Source organism: Schistosoma haematobium, chromosome 1, assembly GCF_000699445.3.
Source record: "Schistosoma haematobium chromosome 1, whole genome shotgun sequence".
Taxonomy (NCBI): domain Eukaryota; kingdom Metazoa; phylum Platyhelminthes; class Trematoda; order Strigeidida; family Schistosomatidae; genus Schistosoma; species Schistosoma haematobium.
The window spans coordinates 69,904,412-69,932,170 of NC_067196.1; the positions used below are offsets into that span (position 1 = coordinate 69,904,412).

A 27,759-nucleotide genomic window follows, 5' to 3' on the forward strand; every position below is an offset into this window, starting at 1 on the left:
TGGAGTTGTCACTTACAAGTTTCATTGACCCTCACTTCTTGTCGTTATCTGGGTTTCTTTCAGTACCCATCTCACTTCCCTTCATTTCAAACTTCTCAACGTTTTTCTCGCAAACATTCTACTCCCAACAGGTGTTGCATACTACTTGTATTGGTGAACATAAGTAACAATAAATCGTTGGAACCGTGAGTTAATTCTCAATAGTCAATCTTAAAGCACCCACAATCTTCCAGGTCGAAACTGCTAGTTTTGTTCGCACTATATGGGTTAGTTAGACTTTTCACCATTTTAGCCACTCGCCGTTTTACTTGTTCTAGCAAATCCTATTTATACTGAAAACAAAGTATCACCGTTTGAATCTCATTCTCCAAAGTTCTAGTATAATACGTTTTCACTAAAAGTATTATTTAATATCCAGCTAACAACTAACTCAACCAGTAATTGTAAGTCTTCTTATCACAAGTTGGAGTTGACCATTCCACTTGTGGACTGTCTAAACGATAAAAAAACGTGTAAAGGACAGGGCCTATTACCTCGGCAAACCTCATATAGGTGGGCTACCTGTCCATTCACATAAGGTTCATACAGAAAAACAGGACGAAGCTCACGCGTTCCAAATTGAAAGCATAAACTGCTTATATATGAACGCCGCGAGTCTACCAAACAAACTGGATGAACTACGTGAACTTAGTAACGCTAATAAGGCCCATCTGATAGGAATATCTGAAACCTGGATATCTTCTCAGTTCTCGGACCAAGAGTTAGCATTACCTGGGATGACTTTGTTCCGCAACGACAGAAAAACAGGAATTGGGGGTGGAGTAGCCATATACATAAGCTCTTGCTTGGAGGTGCACCAAGTTCACAACCTCGAGTTTAACAATCTTGAGGAATCCATATGATGCTCTGTTAGATTGTCTGGTACTTCGAGGTGTCTAGTCGGAGTCATTTACAGGAAGCCAACTGCCGACATCGAGTACGATAGTCGTATGCTGGGAGGACTATCCCACTCTACCCGTCTCGGTTTCACACACATCCTGATTCTAGGGGACTTTAATCTCCCTAGAGTCAACTTCGTGGAACACACGTACACTGAAGGCGACAACTCAATTGAAGCTCGGTTCTTCAACCTCATCGATGACTTGGGCTTATATGAAAATGTGAGGTCGGCAACTCGTTGGAGAAACAGTCAGACACCACCGCGCTTAGACTGTGTATTCACAAACGAAGAATTCCTAGTCGACAACCTCTCAATCCTGGCTCCTCTGGGAAAGAGCGATCATGCCGTCACCGCCTTCAGTTTCGTCATCAAAACTAAGCTAAGGTATCCCAACAATAATTTGCGTTGGAATTTTAAACGGCTGAATGTGCCAGCTCTACACGACTATCTACAACAGGTGGTTTGGGATGTTCACCCCCAACTCGATGTGGATGGTCATTGGGACTTCTTACTGCACACGCTCTTATGTGCTACAAACCATTCAGTTCTTCAAACGATTCTTAAAAGCTGCAAGCCACCTACAATAATAAAGAACCGTACCATTCGCCTGCTAAGCCGCAAAAGGCACTGCTGGGCGGAATACAAACGAACTAATAACGATGGAGCGTATAGGCAATATAAATATATCAGGAACATATGCACGAAGGCTATAAGAGAAGACAGGCTCCAGTACCAGACAAAGCTTATGGACAAATTCGCCTCTAACCCTAGAAGCTTATTCCGTTATGCAGCCTCTCTTCGTCAAGCCAAAACAGGAGTTTCTCAACTGGTAGGTATTAACGGCCCGACCAACAACGATGGCGACGCCGCTAACCTTCTGGCGGCACATTACTCTCAAACATTTCAACCGGCTGACATCAACTTTACTGACGACAGTTTCATCTGCAATTCCACAGGAGTTTCTGAAGTGGACCTAAGCGCTGACTTGGTGTTCTGTAAATTGCAGCACTTAAGACTAGATACTTCTCCTGGCCCGGATACGGTTCATCCTTCCATACTGAGGGAGGCAGCCTCAATCCTGACAACGCCGCTTAGCGTGATGTTTTCTCACCCGCTTAGCCGAGGCAAATTACCGGAAATTTGGAAGTTGGCTCACATCACACCAATTTTCAAAGGTGGTCGACGCAATGAACCTTCAAGTTATCGGCCGGTGGCTCTTCTCTCCATACCTTCAAAAATCATGGAGTCCCTGATATGTGATGGTATAAACGACTATTTACTGTCCTTAAATTTCTTCTCACCCCAACAGCATGGTTTCAGGAAGGGTTACTCTTGTGTAACCAACCTGCTGACTGCGGTGAACAGATGGACAAGCATCCTCGATTGCAAGGGAAAGGTTGATGTCATCTACCTTGATTTCTCAAAAGCTTTTGATAAGGTTAACCACTTGTGTCTTATCAACAAGCTCAAACGACTAGGTATCAAACCACCCCTAATCGATTGGCTTACTTCATACCTAAAAAATCCACACTTTAAGGTTAGGGTTAATTTCACTTTATCTCAGGCTATGGAATGTCCTAGTGGGGTCCCCCAGGGCTCAGTACTAGGGCCTCTTCTCTTCTTGGTCTACATAAATGATCTTCCTCAACAGGTAACGTCAGATTTATTACTTTTTGCCGACGACGTGAAACTTTGGAGAGAGATACGCAACCAAGACGGTACACAGGCACTTCAGGAGGATCTGACTCGACTTCAAAGTTGGGCAGACGATAACGGACTTACCTTTAACACTTCAAAGTGTAAAGTAGTCCATCTGCGACATGTTGCAAACTACAGTTACAACTTAGGAAACTCCTCTCTAGTAGTATCCCAAGTCGAAAAAGATCTAGGAGTCTTGGTGCCCCATGATTTGAAGTCTTACGCTAACTGTGACAAAAATGCCTTCCGAGAAAACCTTGCACTGGTAACGTTGAGGCGCATTTTTGGCCAGTTTGACGGAAGAACTTTCCACACAATCTTCAATAGTTTCATCCGTCCCCATTTAGAGTACGGAAACATAGTACTCCCCCCTCACTCCAAAAGGACAAGGTCACTTTGGAGCGTATCCAGCGGCGAGCCACGAAATCAGTTCGAGGACTCAAATCTAAGCCTTACGAAGAACGCCTCCGTTCACTAGACCTTTACCCATTAGAATATAGGCGTCTTAGAGGTGATTTATTAATGGCTTATAGTATTCTTAACACTTCTGGACATCCTCTTAAACACCTACTTAAGCTTAGTTCGAATAACAACCTAAGGGGTAACACCCAGAAACTGGAAACACAACATAGCAAGACGGAATGTAGACACAACTTCTACTCCTTAAGAGTTGTCAAAAGCTGGAATTCGCTGCCAGCCGAGCTAGTCCAAGCGACTTCCCAGGAGTCCTTTAAGAGGCAACTTGATCTATTCTTAAGGACCATGAACAGCATCACATTATGATTTACCAATCTCTTTTCCTGTTTTCTTGTTAACATACCTAGGTTCCTGCCTGGAGATATTGGTGATCCCCTGTTACTGCACACGGAAGCCTGTTAAGAGAAAGCTTCTTCTATTCCGTCCACAACCATTTGAACCATTTGAACCTCTCAAAGTTGGTGGAAGTTCAAATACTGCGCTACTGAAGTTGATGGTCGTTTTCCGTTGGGCGTTAACGTATAGGCCTTTTGATGCTGGAGTCAAAGTTTGTACTTATAATTGAGGTATTCTGAAGTTTCAGAGGCTTACGCACTCAAGTGTCTACTTGTCACGTCTTCCAGACCACGACTCCAAGGAGCTTTTACAAAATGCCCTTAAGGATTTACGCTTAATTGTATCTGAAATAAAACACGTAGTTTCTTGCTCAGCCTTATCAGTATTTTCGCATCATAGAGTCTATGTCCAGCTTTTCCAGCATTCCAAGATTTGCTACGCTATCAGTTTGAATCTCAGGGAAAGCTTGTTCGTCCATTGCTTGTTACTCTCGCAGCAGCGTGCGCAAATTCACACATAGAATGCAACACTCCCCTTATTGTGAGATATGATTCATCTGTATCAAGCCATGCTAGGAATCTGGGTAAGTTTTGTATGCATTTTACTCTGAAATGGATTTATTTAGCATATTTAGTCTCTCCCAAACAACATGAGATTGCCAAAATTACAGAAATGATCCATACAGCAAGTCTTATCCACGATGACTTGATTGACTCAGCATCTGTCCGAAGAGGGAAAACGTCGGCTTATAAAGCCTTCGGACATAGAGAGGTTAGTTAACATTACTGTGCAAATCGTAATGATCTAAAAAAATTTAAATAGGTTGATAGACCTATCCTTATGACTGAAGACTAATCGACACCTCTAGAAGAGTTACTCTCAGTTATTCTTCCAGACGAAACAAAGTTCAGTGTCGTTACTATGGGACATGCAACCGAATGCTACCACCTTCAAACGTTGTTTCGCGCTTGGAATGGGCTCTTTACAATTTGTTTTTATTGATAAAAATGATATGCTGTCGTTTTTCATATATTGACATGCAGGTGTGGTTGGTAGGCGTTGTTATTTTATGTAAGAGATGAAGACATTTTGGCTCTTGTTATGTATTACTAAAGTTAAAGGTGCTGTACTCTTTCCAAGACATCAAATCAGCAAAAAACTTATGTGGGGAAACAAAAACGTGACTAGCTTGCACTAGTTCATTTGGGGTTTTTCTTTACCACCGAAGCAAATTTGAAGTTGTACAGTTTAGTGTATTCGTATCACTAGTCTGCAACAACAGTTTGAGAATACCTTGATGCAGTTTAACGAACAATATAAGTTATGTGCAAATAACAGTCGTTTTGAAAATATCCAGGAACAAACTTCATCCACAATTTGTGTAGAATCTGTTAAAAATGTGGATCAGCTCAAGTTGCCGAATCAAATCAGCGCAACAGCTAAAAATTAACAGGATTAGCAGCAAAATGCTTCAAACAATGGCATGAATAATTGTGAGAAAGACTAATCACTTAGAATGTTGAAAAAAATTGAGTGAATTATGAAAAACAATGTCTGGGGCAATATGAGGAAAAAATGCATTTGCTTCACGGCGAACAACTCTAAGCCATGTCACCTAATATCAACCACCGATCATGACTCGCGAACCACAACAACGCAGTTTACATCTACAACTACTAAGTTTCAAAAACTAATTTTGTTGTCATATAAAATAATTCATGTTGCAGAGGATTTTAACCACCTTTGTTTGTAAGTAATAAATTTAACGGCTTATATTTTCCCTTATACTTCAGTCGTTATCAGGTGAACGTCATACATAAGGGCAAATGGCTTTTCTACATTATTGTTTAAACCAATCCATATTTTCCATTGTGCACATAGTATATCAGTTCTAGCTTTTTGTTAACGCAAATTTAGCAAGTCCCCAAGTGCATTATTCAAAAATGTTTTCACGCTTTTTCTTCAGGCAATTTTGGGAGGCGACTTCATACTGACTCATTCATCTCGTTTATTAGCCCAGATAGGAGATACTGGAGTGATAGCTGTTCTTTCTCAAGTTATTGAAGATCTCATTCATGGTTCGTCTCTGCTTATTCCATGTTAATCGCCTTTCGTTTATAGGCGAAATGATGCAGCTTGCACCCAACAGCGATGATGATGATAGAAGGTTTCAAACCTATCTGACGAAAACCTACCGAAAAACAGCGAGTCTTATTGCTAACAGCTGTAAAGCAGTAAGCTTATATATATAATATTTCTAGTTTATGAATTTGACAGCTTTTAGATTTATTGAGTACTAATGCAGGCAAAATCGGTCATTAGTTCAGGACCATTATACCAATCTCTTCCACAAAGTTTTCATCCTCCTTAAGTGTTCATATAATACGTACATCAAATAAGTTATGAATGGGAAATTACACACTACACTACTAGTCGAGTCAGAGCTTATGGAGAACGGTCATCCGCTTTTGTAACCTCAAGTGGTGTCCGTCAAGGCTGTCCACTATCTCCACTTTTGTTTAACTTCATCATAGACCTGAAGTAAATAACGTTCTCGTCGACTGAATTGATCTCCCACCAGGAAGTCCACTTGTCGACTTGGAATACACAGATGACATAGTCCTGTTTGGTGAAGACGCTGATAAAATTCAGAGTCGTTTGGTAGCCCTAAGCAACAATGCCAGGATGTTTGGAATGAGCTTCTCTCCCTCTAAATGCAAGTTGTTGCTTCAGGACTGGTCTGCATCAACACCTGAACTAAGGATAGGGAGTGAAGTAATCGAACGCGTTGAAAACCTCACTGATCTTGGAATTCTGATCAGCCCTAATGGGTTGGTGTCTGACGAAATCTCAGCACGGATTCAGATAGCTCGTTTGGCTTTTGCCAACTTACGTCACCTATGGCGAAGTCGAGATATCTGTCTTTCAACCAAATGACGAGTATACTGCACGGCAGTTCGTTCTGTTTTACTTTATGATTGCTAAACGTGGCCATTAAAAGTAGAATATAGTCGTAAGCTACTAGTGTTTGACCACAGATGCCTTAGAAATTTTGCTCGCATCTGCTGGGATCACTGGGGAAGTAATGGTGAGGTTAGACGCAGAGTATTAGGGAATGATGGTTAATCAGTTGATGAGGTTATGAATCTTCATCGACTGAGATGGTTGGGCCACGTGTTACGTATGCCTGAACACCGATTACCACGACGTGCAATGCTATCCGGCATTGGAGATGATTGGAAGAAAGTTAGGGCCGGCCGAAGCAAAACGTGGCATCGGTGCTTGAAGTCACTAACTTCTGACCTGAGCATTGTTGATAGATGCAGACTACTTGATTGGGGTCCGCGTGACTTTCGTGACCAATGGTTGGAGATTCTGGGTGACATGGCTCAGAATCGATCACAATGGCGTAGGTGTATACACTCTTTTTCTTCCCTGATCTAAATTAGTGATGGTCAAAATAAGTCATGTAGGTATTACCATGACCACATTCTGAGTTACGGTGTCTTGTTGATAGTTCACTGGAATCACGTTACAATAGTTCTTCATTCAGTTTGTCATCTACTAAAGATTTTTAATTTTTATAGTTGTTACAGTAAATAATCATCCTAATTTGAAAAGCTGTCGACGATCTATCTCTGTTTGGTTTTCAGTACTGACGACAAAAAAATCTACTGATAAACAAAATTGGGATTTATCACCGAATGGTAATGCTGTAATCAAAACACTTAGTGTTGAAAGTCACGTCGAGATTAAACCGAATTGTGTATGACGGGTTGTTATCAGTAAATGTCTTAGCCCACATATCTTCCAGTTTTCGTATCATCTGAAATTATAGGAGATAATTGACAGGTTTTGTGTATATCTCTGTGGTTATTGTAAAAAGTTTACTTTCTATTCCTTGGCTAGACTGAAAATTTCCTTTTAGGTTGCTATGTTGACTGTCCCAACGCTATCACAGCGGCACATTGATAATATGTACGAATTTGGCAAACATTTGGGAATGGCATTTCAATTAATCGATGATGTTTTGGACTTTGTAACTGATGAGGCGAACCTGGGCAAACCTAGTGGGGCAGACCTACAAATGGGTCTTGCAACGGGACCCGTGTTATTTGCTGCCCAAAGAGTAAGTTCTGATTAAATAGGTAGTTAGGTTACCATCATACATGGTCTGTATTTAGATTTTGTCTACTATGAATGATAACTTCAGCTCCAAAAAATTATCTTCGCTTCAATCCTCATCCTCATAAATTACACTCACAACCATTCAATAACATTCGTTGCTATTTGATATTGCGTCACTAGTATATTCCCATTTTTGTGTATTCCTTTATTTTGCAACTCATACAACACCCTGCGTATGGTCAAAATCATGTCCTATCTAAGCGATCTCGGGTCACTAACTGGTCGAAGGTTGAATGCCACCACCGAATACGAATTCTGACGCAGCCTTTCTGAAACCATGTATGCCATTCAGACTACCCTCCTTTAACGTTGGTACACTAATGCAGATTAAAAAAGACTGGGTTGACTATTTCTTTAGAAAGTCTTAACATCGATGTCTGTTGTATATCTAATACCCACACTCAAGACTAGTGAATTGCTACAAATTCTCTCTTCATCTATTGCTTCGAAAGACTTGTTTTGCTTGCGTTTATCTGGGGAACCTGTGGTATTTCCGTCAGGTTTTGCTAGCGTCAGTGTCACACTAAGCGCTAGAGTTGAGGTAGCACTAACCGATTAGATCCCTATTAACAGTCAATCGTGTACTGTTAGTATTGTGGACCGACTGACTAACTTCAGATATCCCAGTACGAACCCAATACTGTTCCCCAATCTCCAATATATCAGGACACAAATTCATTTACAGGCGCCGTTTCACCTTGCTCACAAACAATAAGCCGTTGTTACCAATCTTTGAATCAAAGAAAGGCATTCCTACCCATTCTGCTAATCGTCTTCAACGTTGGGCGTTGGCGTTATTGGGGTACGACTTTGACATTCAGTATAGACGTTCCGAAGATTTCGGTCAAGCAGATGCACTGTCCAGACTTATCAGTAACCATTCTACCACTGATGAGGACACACTCATAGCCATAATATCAACGGAAGAGGATTCCGGTGCTACACTATTAGCGAATGCCGTTCGAGCAATGCCTGTTACCGCTGAAGATGTTCGGGAAGCTACCATAGAAGACCCGATTATCCAAGAAGCGATCACCTATGTTCAGAGCAGACGGTCAGTTAAGAAGCTGAGTAGTGATATGCAACGACTAGCGAGTCGTCGCAGCGCCCTCTGTGTTGTTAACGATTGTCTGATGTTCGGTGATCGCGTAGTAATTCCAACAACCCTACGTTACAAGGTCCTGCGCCAATTTCACTCTGGACAACCAGGGATAAACCGTATGAAATCCATCGCTCGCAGCCAGGCATATTGGCCGAACATGGACAAGCAGATTGTCGACTTCGTCAAAAGATGTTCATATTGTCAAACAGCTGCGAAAAATCCCCCTAAGTTGCCTCCAGTACCCTGGTCTCAAGTGCATATTGACTTCAACGGACCCCCAGATGGTACTACATATACGATACTGGTTGACTCTCACTCCAAATGGCCGGAGATATTGCCAATTGCGCCACCCTCTACAACTCGAACCATCAAACTCCTTAATCAGATCTTCGCTCAGCATGGTCTCCCAGAAACAATAGTAACAGACAATGGTTCACAGTTCACATCTAGACAGTTCCGAGAATTTCGCCTGCAAAACTCGGTCAACCATATCCGTTCTCCGCCATATCATCCGCAATATAATGGACAAGCTGAAACGTTCGTTGATACATTTAAACGAGCCATGCTTAAAGCACGAGGGGAGGGGACCACAGAAGATATCATAGAACATCCTTCTGGTTCTGGGTGGTTACCTTGGAGGTCGGATCGCAAACTAAGACACCAAAAGAAATTTCAAGTAAACCCTCGGTTACGTCGCTATTAACTTTTCCAAAGGAAGGTGTTGGGATATTCAGAAGAATATCCCAAAAATTATCCTGTTAAGTCTAATGCTATCCTCGAACGTGAAACGGTGTCATTTTCCTATTGGTCTATATTTATTTCACGTGTCGTTTTCCTACTGGTCAATATTTATTTCACGTGTCATTTCCCTGTTGGTCAATATTCACGGTAGTCCTAACTGTATAAATATGCATTTGTCTGTTAAGTATCATTCTTATTCTTCTCCTGACCCCATAAACAATTTCATCTACGGTTCGTGTTGTGATATATTGGAGATTGGGGAACAGTATCGGGGTCGTACTGAGATATCTGAAGTTGGTCAGTCGGTAGAAATTAGAGTAGCCACCCCGCGGTCCACAATACACGTGAAATAAATATTGACCAATAGAAAAATGACACCATTTCACGTTCAAGGATAATATTAGACTTAACAGGATAATTTTTGGGATATTTTTGTGAATATCCCAACAGTTATAGTAGAAAGCTCTATCAAATTGAGGAGTCGGTGTAAGAAAAAATGTCTTTTTATTATCTCGTCCTACATATCCCCGACAGATTGCAGCCGTGTTTCAGTCAAGGAGGAGTTCTTCCACCAGAAATTACATTGGACAGATATTATAGTACTAACCACAGATTTATATACGCAGGTCGGTTTCCTAGACACAGGAGAGTCGTTTGGGTGGTCAATGAAAACTTGTTGGTCCCAGCTCAATTAACGGCGATCGTCTACTACAGTTTTGCTCAGACTACAATCTGTTTTTAGCTAGCACTACCACCACTCCGGCTAAAACGCTGGACATTCACTTTCCAGTTACGTAACTGACACCCCTGCCACGAGAAGGCAGTAAGCAGGACTTCCCTGGCAGTGGCGTTATATGCGTGGCTGTGTAAGGACATTTTGAGAGGGAGAGCAGACTCTCTCCATCCTAAAGTGTACCAGGTTATTTGGGGACGACTATCGACAAAGTCATTTCCGATATGCTACCTGGCATCCCTGTTTATCTCAAGTCTGGACTCAGATTGATCACATTGTGATCAGCCAGCCCTGGGGTGCATATATACAATACTTCCGCTCCCTTTGCAGTACGTATCTAGACTCTTATCATGTCCCTGTTTGCGCTAATCTCGTCTTACGTTTCAATGGCTAACAAATTCATCATCTTAAATGGATCGATGTGAACAAACTGGCTACATCTTCTGTCCTAACTGAATATCAAACTGAGCTAAGTTTAATGCTTGCTATGAACTGACTGAAAAGTATAGACGAGCTTTGGTACGGCTTCGCGAATTACGACGAAGTCTTTAGAGGCTATAAAGAAGCCGAAGAGATTCCATCCAATCAGAATTCGACAGAGTCTTCTAGAATATCAGTGTGGCATGCTATGATTGGATGGTGGCATAACTTGCCTCCTTGTGGATTAGCTGGATTTTAATGATGTTCTAGCCAATATTAATAACCATAAAAATACCCGTTTATTTCTGTACATTTTTGATTCTTACCGCATAGTCACTTCCCTTGCTTCTTTTGTCTTCGGATTTGCGACAGTGAGGTTCTATACATTCAAGTGCCGTTAGTTGTATATCGTACTCTGCCGTAATCAAGTTGAGAACGTGATAATGAGCACTCGCAATACTTGTATGACGACACTGAAATGACGAATAGAGCCTCTTGAGGCTTCGCGAAATATCCCGCTTAAGAGCACTGAGTTTCTGCGAGGCAAGTCGGTCTACTTTGGCTAACCACGAGCTTGACGACGAATATAGGTTGTTACATAATGAAATTGTACAAAGTTTGCATGAGGACCGAAAAACGTGGTGATCAGAACGTGCTAACGAGTTGGAAGCAACAGCTGCATCTGGTAACTTCCGGAAGCATTTTTAACTCATCCGAGCCACCGGCAGCAAGAAGTCTGTTGGGGTTGAAAAAACTTGTGAAGCTTACTGGACTCCAGTCAGTCAATATCAACATCTATTGGTGTCTTGGACGATGGACTATCTACTGGAACCTTGCACAAACTACACCTTGTTTCTGGCTAGCACTAACTGCTGTCCCGGCGACCTCAATAAACTGTTCTGTCCTCCAGATGGTGAAGATTTGTAGCTCAGGTGGATGATTTTGATAAAGATTTGTTCTCTTAGATGGATGGTTTGGTCGTGGGGCTTTCATCGTTCTTCTGAACACTACACTTCTACCTGAAGTTTGTACTGATGATGTCTTTCGGAAGAACGATGAAAGCTCCACGACCAAACCATCTAGCTCAGAGAACAAAACTCCATCAATATGTTCTGTCCTCCCTGGCCAGTATCGACTGATCCACCTAATGAGACAGAAGTTTACAAGCAACTCCAACTCTTGTAGGTCCACAAATCACTTGGCCGAGATGACTTTCTTCCGGCCCTCTTCAAGTATTGTGGCGACCTTCTGGTTGTTAAACTGACTGAATTGTTTAAAAAAGTTTAGGAATGAGAAAGTTTATAGTTGTTCCTATCTTTAAAAAACCTTTGTATCTATGCAAAAACTATCGGGGTATAAGTCTACTTCCAATCGTGTCCGAATTATTGGTTTCCGTCATACTTCGCAATTTTCTTAGGACCCCTGAATGATCGACTCGCAACGAGTGGGTCGGTTTTTGTTTTGGTCGAAAATGCATTAGCCATACCTTCGCTTCCCGCCAAATGTTAGAACATTGGCATAATTATTACGAACCAACAATCGTTGTGTTTCTTGACATCAGAGCTGCCTTCAATTTGTTGGACAGGACTGTTCTCTGGGATTGTCTGTTGAATAAAGGTGTGCCTGAGAAGTTTATTAACAGACTTTTCATCCTTTAGTATTAGGATTACATTATCTAACTGTCAGATGATACTCAGGTTATGCAGTCCGCACTTAATCAGCTAGCAGTCAGTGAACGTTTGTTTGGCGTGTGTGTTTCACCCTCAAAGTATAAAGTACTTTTACATGACTGACTGGACTCTGTGCCGATACTAACTTTCGGTAGTGAGCAATTAGTAGTAGTCAAGAAGCTTGTGTATCCAGGTAGCTGTGTAAATGTTAGTGGTGTGCACGAGTGATGTGGTCACTTCACGTGTAGTGAAAGCTAGAGCGGATTATCCTCTTAAGATTTAAATATCATTATCTCACCGATTACTGAAATTAACAGGTCATTCACATTCCTATTGTAATAGAAAAAACGAATATCGATTGTTATTGTCAAAATATTGTAAATAGTGTAATGTACGACTAAAGTTTAATCTCATTCAAATGTTACGAAACCCAATGCTTGATTTTATTGAATCAGAGTAAACAAATTGCCATCATAATGAATTTACTTATCTAAATCCACCTATCATTCCAACATCTTACTATTTTTTAAAGCATTATAACTTCAAATATTATATATAAATTTCCGAAATTGGATTTCACTGTAAACATAATAGTTTGCAAAATGATTTGCACATATTTAATTATATGTAATGTTATTAGATCGTCTAATAAATTCATCCTCTAAACACTCCTGAATGTCCTATAAGGGCGATTGAAGTCACTGCAGGTTCTTACTTATATTCTTGCAGAAGCTTGACTCCAAACAGAGGGCTGAGATGTTAGAAATTCCTCTACGAATATCAACCTTGTCAATTTGTTGCTTCTGTGTGTTAATTTAGCACCTTGTTAATAAGCCGTCAATACCGCTTGTAATTGATCTTTCTTCCAACTAATTAGTCGTACTCATCTGCGTCTTAATATGCAACTCATGCAAATACTGCATATTCACTGGTGTTTAGTCAGCTCCCTAAAAAGATTACTTTTCTCTCCCTGTATTGCATATTAGTCGTCCGCTGCCTACCATTAGATTTTATGTAGTGCAAGTATTATCTTACCTTAATACTCCTAACATAAAAACCCATTGAGGAATTGTTGGTACGGGATAGAAATACAGTTCGATTTCCAATAATTTAATTACAACGTGGATGAAACATTAACATCAACCTTATAAATCCTATCAAATACAAGAAAGTGTTGGCATATCGGGAACGGTTTAGCAACAAAATTCCAATCTGCTCTCCAACTAATAATCAACAGATAGACTAAAGATTTACAACGGATGCAAATAATACTTATACTTTGACTTCAGTAATAATTAAATACGTATTAAAAAAACAAGTAACTAAGTTGCTTCCAAAATACCAGTAATTTATATAAGCAGAAATACAATCAATTTTATGTACATACAAGCATTTCGATAAGTATTAATATAAGCGTTTAATTGTCAAATATGTGTTTATTATTTTTTTAATGGATGACTTGTACAGGCTTGTTTCATCAGTTCACTACATATGTTTCTCACTAAACTTTTGTTTCATAAACCGTTCTGAGTATCTGAGATGATTAACCGCATTTTAATTTTGTCGGTGTAATATATTTGTGTTGAACCGCTATAACTTATATGCGGAAGTTTACCGATAGTTTCATTTGGATGTAACGGTGATAGTCTTTAGCAAAAATTATATTGATATCTCCAGTATACTTAAATACAAATATAAATAAATATTCATATGTTGTTTGATAATGGAACATGTAAATACGTCTTACTAAGCGGTAAACTAGAAATCTGACCTGCAGTATTTTTACTTTTATCATAAAGTAGTTTCATAGTAGGTCACAAGATTCTTTTCAATAAATGAGTAGTTAATTAGCTACGTACCAAAAATTACTTTTAATTCTATTTCGATGAAATGATCTACTCAAAATTGGAGCATTTATTATTGCAGTGATATTTATCTGATTAGAAAAGGTGCTTAACAATTTATCAATAAGTTATTTCTTTTTTTCAATTTTTAGTATCCTGAACTGAACGCCATACTGCTGCGGCAATTCAGTTTAGATGGAGATACTGAAAGAGCTCTAGAATTAGTTAAACAGGTAACAGTACAGTGTTTGTTCCCCGGAAATATTTTTTGTCTCTGTACTTGGAACTTATCAGCTGGATGTATCGTCATTCAGCTTTTTCATGTTCCCATTCAATTTCGAATCAGATGCCTATTGTTCTAAAGATTGGATCCACTATCTAATGATAGCTGCTAATGAAAGTATTGACTGACATAATTGTATTTAGTGGGGAAAGTAGTAGGGTTTTTAGGTTATACATATTCCGTTAGATATGCAGTTTTAAAAGTATGGAGGCTTTTTAATATCGGTATCTTCTATTATTGCAAAGCATTTTATTTCTGATTGGCGATTGGGAGTGAAGACAAACCCTCTCCTTCACAATTTTTACTCACACCTGGCAACCAGTCAAAATGAAATGGGAAATACCATTTGCACCATCGTGATCCGTAATGGAAGGTGTGTTTCGTTCCTTTTCGTTTGTGCTGGTTTACATGAAAGATGTAAAGTTTCCTGCAAATAAACCACTCTCCATCATGCTACGGTTGTGCCAAGTGTAGCTCAGTCAGTCATGATAGAAAAAATTACAACATAGCAAAAGTCTTGCCTCCAATTAATTCTATAATATAAATTATTACAAAATATCTGCAATTGAATGACTAAGTAAATAAAAATGTAACCTTGTTTACTGACTACGATACACTAAAATGGCTTGACAACATGGAGTTTATCTTCAACCGTGATTGCTTATCGGGATAGCGTGAATTATTGAAATTATTAGGTTATTTAGTCAAATCTTATCACAATTTTACCGTACAAAGCATCTACAATAGTCATTTACACACTTGTAATGAATGTCCATCAACATTAGGGTAAAACTTAGTGTTGTTTTACCAAACCTAAAATTTTGATTGCATTTTACTCCATGAACATTCTTTCTCAATTTGTCTTGCGTACTAATTATTATAAATTATTTTTTCCGTTTCACTATCTTCATTAGATTTATTACTCTAGTCTATGAAGGATTTATACCACATGCTAATTTGTTAAGTAATGCAGATTAATAATTACTTTTCTTATTTATAAATTACTGAGCTAATCAGTAAATTAAATGAGACGTGTGACCAAAGAGTTGACAATTAAATTTTACATTAAATAAGCTATAATCGCACGCTACTATCGTACATCTAAACACAATCTAACTTCTACTAGTTTAACCTAGCATATGTTCCAAATCTAGAAAATGCCATGTCAATATTTCATTAAACAACTTGACTTTTCTTCATAGAAAAAACCAGGTGATGTTTTTTTATCTCTACTTAAAACGAAGTACCTAGTTGTAAACTTACAAATATTTTTGCAAAACCATTTTCAACGGTACATTATATGATGCTAGGCTTTTATTAGATGAATCTTTACTGTCAAAAGTTTAACCTTTATTGGTTTTACTTCCAACGTTTTGTTTTCAACTACTACCAGTAATACTATATCAAGGTTTGGGATATAGACAAATTTAAGATTAGCAGTATTGCAAATTTGTCATTTTCTTCTTTATCCAATTATTCACATCTAAAAATTCTTTAAGGAACTACACTATCTCATTACTAGTAATATTCATATTTGATGATGTTAATTCGACAGTCTATATTTTCTGACTTTACTCGAGTAATATAATTTTTTCTGGTCAACTTTTGTTTTACTTTTGTTGGTTGGTGATTCGCAGTCCGATGGAGTTGGTCAGACTCGAATGTTAGCTGAATTTCATTTCCAGGCAGCTCAAAGATGTTTATTTCAATTCAGGGATTCTTTATCAAGAAAGGCTCTTTTACATGTTGCAGCGAATTTCCTACAACGTGATCGATAAAATCGTATTTCCTCTAGTCAAATCTTATTTTACCCATTTTCCTGTTCGTCTTTTTAGCCTTAATTTTGAACAGTTTTACCTGTTTCTTTTTCCTGGTTTCATCCACAATACCTAAGTAACGGTACATTACACTTAACTAATAGATATTTATCCTAATTGGTATTTTCAATCTACTCTTATTACTTTGTTACCTAGTTTATACATTAATATGCAGAAAAAGATACTTCCGTGATATCTTTAAATAATTTGCCTTTGTTGACATATTAGTACTAGTCTGTAATTTATTTCGATAACCGCTCAACCAGATTGCTATTTTTTCAGAACTGGTCTTTCAGCGTTTGTTCCTAAAATTAGCACATGTCAAATATATATCTATTGTAAACAGCTCTTTTGGGTTTTTATCACTATAAAAAACGAACAACACTTAAATTTGTGTTTACAGTGGTAATTTGAGCGTCATTTTAAAATGGACATAAATTTAAGCTTATTTTCAGAAATATTTTGTCAAGTCTTCTCAGCAGCTGATATTTGTACTTGATAATTGAGCTTACTCTGTACAGCTTTTCGTATCAACTTTCCGAAGTTGCCTGATTTATTAAGAAAGGTGAATAATACTGTTAGTCTTTTCCACATTTTCGTCCCTATATTTTTGTGTTTATTTGACTTGGGCGTTTTCGTATTGTCAGACTAATCCGAAATATCGTCATGACAGATCGCTGACTCTACCTAAATTATCTATGTTCTTCACCCGGCAACACATTTTACTCTGAACAGACAACAGCGAAGTGTGATTCTGCTGCGCAAAGGTAGCTTCTTGAAAGCATAGCTTGGTTCATACACTACTCGTTATCATAGGGTCTTTCTCACTCTAGTCGGACAAGTAGGCTACCTCAAACCTGTCTAGCTTGGATTTTCCTAAACTACGAATTACCTAAAAGAGATTTGATGGTGGACAGCAGACTAGTGAAATGTTCCAGGACATAGATTGACAGGAGTGTTGGGAATGAGAGGTTGCTGGCTAACTAGTGCTTATCGAATGCCTTTTCTGACAACCTCAACCATGATATGCGTTTTCGTTTAATCTCAAAACGACTTATTGGACACATTAGCTTCCTCCAAATATCAAAGTGTGGCTATCACTAGGGGTGCGTTCTTCTTAATGAAAAAATTTACATTTCGCTATTAAATTGGCAGTTTCTACAGGAAATTGATCCGTCCCATTATTTTTCAAAATAATGTCAGACTGTCTTGGGAACCACGGAGAATCTTTCAAAGCAAATCGTAAAACTGGGATGGTGAGAAAGACTTTTAGCTTAGGTGGATGATTATGACGGAGACTTGTTCTCTGAGCTGGATGGTTTGGTCGTGGAGCTCTCATCGTTCTTCCGAAAGAACGATGAGAGCTCCACGACCAAACCATCCAGCTCAGAGAACAAAACTCCATAAAAATCGTGAAACAAGATACTGGATGGCTAAAGTACATAAATACTCAGGCCCATGATTCGCGAATCTTTCCTTCATCATTTGTAGCTTTTCATGAGTTACTTGCCGTGCTTTTAAGAATACAGTTGTTCGTGTTGTCGCGACGTGGTCAGTCATATCGCTATTCGCAGATTCAGTAGGCTTCAATATACACAAAGGGGAAAAGCAACACCCTCAAATACAACACGGAAAACACTAACTCAATCACACTTGACGGAGAGTCTGGCACAGGTGGAAAAATTCACATATCTGGGCAGCATAATCGATGAACATGGAGGATCTGATGCACATGTGAATGCAAGGATTGGCAAAACAAGGATAGCATGTCTACAATTGAAGAATATATAGAACTAAAAACAACTATCAGCCAACATCAAAGTTACAATCTTCAATACGAACGTCAAGACCGTTCTACTGTACAGAGCTGAAACTTGGAGAACTACTACAAACATCATCAAAAAAGTAAAGGCATTCATAAACAGTTATCGACGCAGGATATTCAATGTTCGCTGATCAGATACTACTGTGGCAGAGAGTAAACCAGCTCCCAATTGAAGAGGATATTAGATAAGGAGGCCTCAAGTGGATAGGACATAAATTACGGAAATCATCAGGCTGCACTACTAGGCAAGTGCCAACTTGGAATCCTGAAGTCAAGAGGAAAAGAGGAAGACCAAGAAACGCATTGCGCCGGGAATTGGAGGCAGAAATCAAAAGAACGGACAACAACTGGGAAGGATTTTCGAGGACAGAGTTCTATGGAGAGTGCTGGTGGGCTGTCTGTTCTTCCACGAGTGGTAATTGGAGTAAGTACGTATTCACCCACGCGAATTTCGTCGATATTTTCCAGAGTTCAGGATACGTTTTGAGTATCGACTCCAAGTTCTCAGGTAGCTTATTGGTGAAACGTATGAATGGTCGGTTAAAATGAAGTGAAGCGTAAGTCGGCTGATTCATAATGATCACATCCTCATAAGTTTTCTGTACTGGTCAGGATGTCGTTTAATTCTCCATGCAGACTAAGTAAGTTAAACGTCATCTAGCTGTAAGCTCTCGGGAATACATCCTCACCAGACCACGAGTGGGTACACTGTGCTCAACTTCTCCAACAACCGCTAACCGGCTTAGACTGAGCAGTCTATCAAATATATCATCGAAAGTCCTCACTTCCGAGTTTTGACTTGACTATGTTGACACGTTTCGATTATAGACGCTGTTACTGGAAAAGGTGATGTCAAACTCCGTATACTTGTGGTAATTCAGAGTGAAACAGTCTGGAAGTTAAGCTTCCTTGCTTTGTAGAAAAAGATATCAAAACAGCACACTTTATTGGCTGCGGAATCTCAATGGAAGGGATAGCCTGAGTATCACAAATAATGATAGTCACGTCCTTTGTAGCGGACAGTGTGATACTAGCATCGTATTAGAAGAATGAGTTGGGTATATCAATGGTTTTCACCAATAGAATTCTATATCTACTGGCCTTAAAAATGAAGGATTTTCTTGATTTCCAGCTGTAAATAATAATAATTTATTCTCAAATAAGAGACTTTTACATGAGGAATGCCAGTTTACAAGCGCGACCAAATTGTTGAGGAAGATACAGTCTTCATTGTGTGGGTTACTCAGTTAGTTTTTTTTAATTTCGTAAGGTACACTGTTCATTGAATTATGGGCGATAACACATCTCAAATATGAATGCAAATAATATTAGTTAGACTCGTATTGTAAATATGACAGTCGGCGCGCTTTAAGGAAGTGGCGTCGCGACGTGCAACTGATGGTCGAGAATAAATCCGCGTACGGTTGAGAGCTTCTACAAACCGCGACCTTATATCATTCTGGAACAGCTGAAGCAATAATGGCGCAGGACAAAGTCACCAGTTTCATATGTGTTTTCGGTGGCATATATTGAAGGGGCTGGAAAGAAGGGTAAAATATAGAAAGGAAGAGAAGCGAAACAGACCATGTTTATGTCTATTTCAGTTGAGTCATTTGGGGTGAAATCATGAAGGTATGACATCAGTCTAATTTTCTATTGTTAAAGTTGTAGCGGTAAATAAATCCCCGAAATAAATAGCTCTAAGTTTTCGACATTGGATGCTGACCATATGTTTTAGTGAACTCATCTAGCTGAAGGCGCTCGGTCATGCATCCGCACCAGATCACGTGTGGTAACGCTGTGCTCAACATCTACCGCAATCGCTAGCCAGATTAGATCAGAGAATTCCGATATATTGGTAATCGCCAAATACACTCTTCTGATCTCCTCGACTCTGTCTTTTGATTTCTCTGGGTGGGAACGAAATATATTAGGTGTTACTGGTAAAAGCGTTGTCAAACACTGAATACCTATGACATCATCATTGGTGAGACCGACGTGATCTGGTACGCCTAATTGCAACTGTGAGTCTGTTCCTTTTTGGGATTTTTATATATCATAGCCTTATTTTTTATTTTTTTTTGAACATTGTGATTTTTTTTCGTGTTTTTTCTTGGATATATATATATTTTCCCCTCGTTCATTATCGTACTTCATACTTCATCATGACTGAACAGACACCTAAAGTACTCGAGCTTAAGACTTTGTCCCCACCTTCGTTTCAACTGATGCCTTTCTGGCCCGACAACATCGAAGCCTGGTTTTGCTACGCAGAAGCCGACTTCTCCGAGCACGGCGTGATCGACACACGTGCACAATTCCTCGCAGTAGTCAAGGCACTACCGCGCGAATTCAACAGGTACGTAACACCTAGTATGTTTATTAGTGATGTTTCTGAACCTTACGAAACCTTAAAACGTTCGATTCTTAAACGAGGAGACCTAACCGATCGACAAAGGTTAGATCAACTCTTCAATAACATCGACCTGCAACACGGTTCTGCGACAGACATGTTGCAACGGATGAGAGAGGTTATAGGCCTAAGAACTTTCGACGAAGGTCTATTCAAACAACTCTTCTTGTCAAAACTTCCCCAACAGGTGCAAGCAGTTCTGGTCTCGTTCCAGAACAACGGCTTAGACGAGCTAGCTGCATCTGCCGACCGCATTCTAGAAATTACGAAGTCTTCTACTACCGAGGTATTTTCAGTCAAAGAAAAGCCTCACACGACTCAGAATGATATAACCGACTTATGTCACACACTCACGCGTTATCTTAGTCTTCGTACCGACCGTAAGAGATCGCGCACACCACGTAGAAGCATTTCTCGTAAGCGATCTGTCTCTAGACCACGAGAGACAGATAACCCCGACTGGTGCTGGTATCATAACCAGTATGGAAAGCTTTTCAGAAATTGCAGAAAACCCTGCAATTTTCCCAACACGAAACCGACTGATTCGAAAAACAATTCGGGAAACTTCCAAGCCGGCACGCGTTAACGGCAACCGTAGCCGGCGAACAAAGCCGTCTGTTATTCGTCACAGATGTGACAACGAGAGTTCGCTACCTCGTCGACACTGGCGCAGAAGTTAGCGTTCTCCCAGCAAATCCTAACGACCGACTACACGAATCGACCCTAAACTTACAGGCGGCAAACGGAAAACCTATCGCTACGTATGGCAAAAGGTACGTTTGCTTTAACGTGTGTTTACGCAAACCCATTCACTGGATCTTCGTTGTTGCTGATGTTTCTATGCCAATCATTGGTATGGATCTTCTACAACACCATAATCTGATCATCGACACGCGCAAACGGAGGCTAGTAGACGGAAACACTAATTTGTCCGTTTGCGTAACTTCCTTTTCTGGTTGCAACTTATCCCCAGTCACAATTAAGCATAGGATAAACCCACTCTGTCAGCCACTACTCGACAAGTACCCTGGGATACAACAAACTCAACCGAAACTGCCGTGTGTAACCAGCAACGTTACACATCACATCACGACTACAGGACCACCTGTATTCTCTAAAGCACGACGACTAGCTCCTGAAAAGCTAAGGTTGGCGAAAAACGAGTTCGATCACATGATAGACTTAGGAATCACACGACCGTCAAGTAGCCCATATGCATCTCCGCTGCACATGATCCCTAAAAATGACACCAACGATTGGCGTCCAACTGGTGACTATCGGCGATTGAATGCGAAAACCATTCCCGATCGTTACCCGTTGCCTCACATTCACGATTTGACAGCTACCTTGAAAGGTACAACTGTCTTTTCGAAAATCGACTTGGTTAAAGCGTATAACCAAATCCCTATGGCTACTGACGACATACCGAAAACAGCTACCATAACTCCCTTCGGACTCTATGAATTTTCGCGAATGCCTTTCGGTCTAAGAAATGCTGCTCAAACATTCCAAAGATTCGAGGTCTCAACTTCGTACATGCGTATGTTGACGACTGCCTAATTGCAAGTCCGGACAGAGAAACACATCTCAAGCATCTGGATCTTGTTTTCGAACGACTACAAAAACATGGCATTACTGTAAACGTTCAGAAATGCCAATTCGGAACCGACTCATTAGACTTTCTGGGACACACTATCGATGCTCAAGGTATCCGACCCCTTAGAACCAAAGTGGCGGCCATTCTGGATTACCCAGAACCGACCACCGTTAGGCAATTACGCACGTTTAACGGCCTCGTAAGTTTCTATAGACGTTTCATACCGAAATGCGCATTACTTATGAAACCTCTTATCGACCAACTTCATGGAAATGCGAAATCCATCAATCTGGACGACACCGCACGAAAAGCATTCTCCACAGTTAAGGAACTTATCGCGAAAGCAACAATGCTTGCATATCAGGACACCCGAGCACCCATTAGCATCGCAGTAGACGCATCCGACTCAGCAATCGGAGGAGTCTTACAACAATGGGTTAACAACTCCTGGCAACCATTAGCATTTTTCTCTAGACGATTGCTAGACACTGAGTCGAGGTACAGCACATTCGGTAGGGAACTCCTAGCTATGTATTGTGCTGTACGACATTTTCAACACTTCATCGAAGTTCGTGAATTCACTCTTTTCACTGACCACAAACCACTCACCTTCTCTCTAAGCTCTCCTTCTGACAAGTACTCTCCCCGTGAGTCTCGACAACTGGACTACATTTCGCAGTCTACTTCAGACATTCAAAACATCTCTGGAGCAAACAATGTAGTTGCAGACGCCTTATCTCGCATAACTTCCTTGAACAGTTTCCAAGGAATCGACCTTCTGAAACTCGCCGAGCTTCAAAAAGAAGACAGTGATCTTCAGCACGAGTTATCGTCCACAACCCTTAAACTACGCATCAAACAGATGGGAACAGGTAAGGAAACCTTACTGTGTGACACATCTACAGGTAGGGATCGCCCAATCGTGCCGAAACATTATCGACGCCATGTCTTCAACACATTGCACAAACTTTCGCATCCAGGTGTTCGTGCAACCATCAAGCTTATAGCAGAACGGTTTTGCTGGCCTGGCATGAATAAAGACGTGAGGGAGTGGGCACGCTCCTGTGTAAGCTGCCAAAAATCTAAGGTTATCAGACACAATAAATGTCCCTTAGGCTCATTTGAAACTTCCGATGCTCGTTTCGACCATGTTCATCTGGATTTGGTAGGACCTTTACCAGATTCAAATGGATACTCTTACCTCTTAACCTGCGTGGACCGTTTCACTCGATGGCCAGAAGCAGTACCTATCAAGGACATCACTGCTGAAACAGTGGCTCGCGCCTTCGTCGAACGATGGGTAGCAAACTTCGGTTGCCCTTCAACCATCACTACAGACCGCGGACGTCAGTTCGAATCTGAACTTTTCCGTTGTCTGACCACACTTTTAGGAATCACTCGCTTCCGAACGACCGCCCACTATCCACAAGCAAACGGGTTGGTAGAACGTTTTCATCGACAACTAAAAGCTTCACTATTAGCTGCAAACGTTTCACAGTGGACCGACGCTCTTCCACTCGTCTTACTAGGTATCCGCAATGCAGTGAAAGCTGACATTGGATACACTGCGGCTCAACTCGTTTATGGAACGACACTTCGACTTCCAGGAGAATTCGTGGATCCTTCGTCCTTTTCAATGAACATGGATCTAACCTCCTACACGAACAGGCTTTCAAACGCAATGGGTTCAGTTAAACCTGCTTCCACTCGACCTCAATCAACTGATGTTTTCGTTCAACCTGACTTACGATATAGTACACACGTTTTCGTACGTTGAGACTCGCATCGACGACCATTCGAATCAGCATACGAAGGACCTTTCAAAGTTCTTCAACGCGAATCTAAGTGCTATCTAATCGATAAGAACGGAACCAACGATAGTATCAGCATCGGTCGCCTCAAAGCAGCGTATTTGGAAGGAAATCCTATCTACGTCGATCTTCCTTCGGTACAATCGAACGACACTCATAATTCCTTGATCGACAACCAACACTAGCGATGATACTTCGACAGTATCTGAAAATAAACCTAAAACGACGCGTTCTGGAAGAAGAGTTAAATTTCCAGAACATTTAAACGACTACTGGACGTAAGGCACTACTTAACATTTTATATTATCTCGATCTTTCTTTTTACGATATATAATTTTTAAAAAAAAGACAATTTAAATATGCTTGTATATTTATATTTTTATTTAAAGAAACACAAAACACAAAAAACATTTTTTAACGCTATTACGTGTGCTTGAGTATATTTTCCATTTTTTCGCCGACATTGTGTTTTTACGCACTTACGAGTGTATTTCGACATGCACTTACACTTTCTTTTTTCTTTTCCAGGACGGCTGGAAAAGAACGATGCAGTTTACGAGGAGTCGAAATTTTCGTTGTAACTTTCTTTTTTTACTATGTTGTACCTCGGTCCCATATAGTAAGGAAAGACGACCAGACGCTGCTACACTTAGTAAGCTATCAGAAGAGTGTTTACCAACGACAAACTCGTTGGGTTTAAACTTCTGGCTGGCCACGTCTTAGGGTCGTCACTGCCGTACTAGGGGGGAGTGATCAGTTGCGGTAAATAAATCCCCGAAATAAATAGCTCTAAGTTTTCGACATTGGATGCTGACCATATGTTTTAGTGAACTCATCTAGCTGAAGGCGCTCGGTCATGCATCCGCACCAGATCACGTGTGGTAACGCTGTGCTCAACATCTACCGCAATCGCTAGCCAGATTAGATCAGAGAATTCCGATATATTGGTAATCGCCAAATACACTCTTCTGATCTCCTCGACTCTGTCTTTTGATTTCTCTGGGTGGGAACGAAATATATTAGGTGTTACTGGTAAAAGCGTTGTCAAACACTGAATACCTGTGGCATCATCAAGGTACTTTTTAAGGAAGAGCATTCTGATTAGTTAAATAAAAGAAGCATGAATACGGTATGACTTGGCAAAGAGCTGTACAAATGGATGGGGTTCAAAAAGAAGCCGAAAGTTTAGGATCATGAAAAGTTTTAAAATATGGTACTGAAAACAGTATTCTGATACGCAAATGGCTATCCCCCTATCTCATCGAAGCTATTTCAGCTCACTTTTATATTTACTGATTTCACAGGGTTACGAGAAGGATTCGTTTTTAGCGAATTGTCGAGTTTTGCTTGTAATGGGATAACTCGGTAGGAAGTGAAACCAATTCAACGTCACAAACACTATTTAAAGAGTTATTTTGCATAATAAATCAGCATCATTTAAGTGGGAATATAAAAGTATCCGGAATATATGTAAGAAATCCAGTACTAATCGCGAACAACAGTTGGCATATGGTAGCCGTAATTGTTCGTGCGTTAAACGGCGAACAAAACATAGTGACGGTATTCCCCCACTACTGTTGCATGAAAATTCAGATTTATTAGCTGAATCAGATTTGCCAAAAGCTGAGACATTCTCAAACTATTTTAGCGAAGTCCACTCCGTGTGTGTTGTTACAAATACCTGTCAGAATGGATTTTGTGGAGATTTTTAGAAATTTCACAGGTTGAAATCATGAGTCAATTGAAGCTAGACTCCCAAGGAAAACCTAGAAGCACTGGACGGCCGTTTCGTTCTGGCATGGGACTCCTGATCAGTGCGCATCCGCGGGGTGCTGGATCGTGGATGCGCACTGATGAGGAGTCCCATGCCAGAACGAAACGGCCGTCCAGTGCTTCTAGGTTTTCCTTGGGGGTCTAGCTTCAATTGACTCATGATTTCAAATTGACAAATACTTGTCCCAACCACACCGACATACCAGCAGTAGAATCTGAACATGTGATTGAGGAAACTGTTCTTCCATTGACCACTAACTTCAAACCTTGTATGATACTAGGTCCTGATGGGTCACATCCATGAGTGCTGTCATCTGTTGCGGACATTAGTTCAAGACCACTGGAGACGCTCTTAAACATGTCCGCCTCACTCGCTTAACTCTCTCGAGATTGGGAAGATGCTATAGTATAATGTTTTGAATTATTTGATTTATAGGACGAACTAAGAGTCCCAGAAATAACGCAATTGAATTAAGAAGTGAGACACAAGCGCAAACGAATGTATTGTATTTGGAATTCGAAATCGAGCACTCAACAAGTACAAAGATATCATTAGTCCATTCAAACACCACATCCGCCACAGCTTAAATAGAAGTATAAGTGTTTGTAATCGGTTGTACGTCTTCTTGTTAAGTTCATCCTGAGTCTGTCCGACATTGTATAAGATAAAAACTTTGTAGTATCTAGAAAGTGCTCATTAGTATTGGAATTAACAAACGAAATCGGAACAGACTCACCTGGAATTGTATACAACCAGCATGTCGGTTTTGTAATGAAACCATTAATATCTAGAATTTGAACCATAGATTTTTCAACACTATCCTCCCCCACGAAATAATGTTGGATCTTTATATCCCCAAGTTATGAATAATGTGGCTTCATTTAAAACATATTTCTCACATTGTTTAGAGTGAACATTAGAACTGTTTTTTGTGATAAGGGTAAACAGCAGTTGATATGAAATCATCCGAAATGTAATCAAACTCGAGGTCACTTAGTACTCGTGCTTCGCACTGAGCAGGTTTTTCACAAGGATCAAATGGATTATGAGGATAGGTGATATATGATATGACATCAGGATTTGATTCTTCTGAAATATCCTTATGAAATTCATTAGGACTGTCATTGCAGAGCGTAGGATCGTTAGAAAAACCAGCATCTATCCAAACCACATCAAGTTTCCGATCATGATTAGGTTCATTTAACATATTTTCCTCAATATTGCAAGTAATTTCATTAGAAATATGTGAATCATTAGGAAAAGTCATACCTGGTACAATAGCATGAGAATTCTGATAAATCGGTTGATTAGGAACTGTTGTCTCACAAGAATTCTGGATTTCATCTAACTCTGAACTGCCATATGACTCTGCACTGTCTTTTGAAATCGTTGATAAAGATAAATGATCATCATGAATACTCGACTCAGTAGAATCAGAATTACAATACTTAATATTAGTTGCAGTAAGATGAACAGTAGTATTACAGACTGACTGAATATGTCCAATATCACCACAATCAGAGCATTTAGAATTACGAAATTTACATGAATTCAAAGAGTGGAACTTGCCACAGAACAAACATTGACCAAACTTGTGCCCATCCTCGTGAACTGCATCGCAACTCCTCAATGAATTATCTGCATAACCTTGAGTATGCACTGGGTCAGGATGACGTAGTAATGTAGTAGAATTTTTTATATCCACATGAGTCATTTTATGAGATCTTCCTCCTTTACCGCATTCGAAATTTGTATAATTAATATAGTCTAGCAGCAGTTCCTTGAGAGTTGTATAAGGAAGCGAGATAGGCTTTTCCGGCATAGTCAGAATTCTTAATAAGCTGTATGCTCCTTTTCCAATGAATGTGAGGAAGTGTGCCACAATATTAACATACTCGTCATCTTCCTTGGTCATAGCCCAGATTTCGAACCTTTCAAAGTAATCTTCAAAAGCTTCCGAAGTTGAATGAATATCTAACTTTTCCATTACAGGCTTATAATGTTTCAATTATTTGAATTGTATTATGAACTAGGAATCCCAAAATTAACGCAATTGAATTAAGAAGTGAGACACAAGCACAAACGAATGT

General features: G+C 40.0%; 1 protein-coding gene across 1 annotated transcript; it reads left to right on the plus strand.

The window, feature by feature from the left end:
* Positions 1-3,566: 3,566 nt before the first annotated feature.
* Positions 3,567-17,092, plus strand: PDSS1 (Decaprenyl-diphosphate synthase subunit 1). Its single transcript, XM_051209546.1, has 8 exons — positions 3,567-3,809; positions 3,851-4,034; positions 4,077-4,222; positions 4,274-5,529; positions 5,573-5,685; positions 7,380-7,580; positions 14,302-14,382; positions 16,070-17,092. Exons 5-8 carry the CDS (start codon positions 5,578-5,580, stop codon positions 16,208-16,210), a joined length of 531 nt encoding a protein of 176 aa, XP_051075001.1. The 5' UTR covers positions 3,567-3,809; positions 3,851-4,034; positions 4,077-4,222; positions 4,274-5,529; positions 5,573-5,577; the 3' UTR covers positions 16,211-17,092.
* Positions 17,093-27,759: the final 10,667 nt, after the last annotated feature.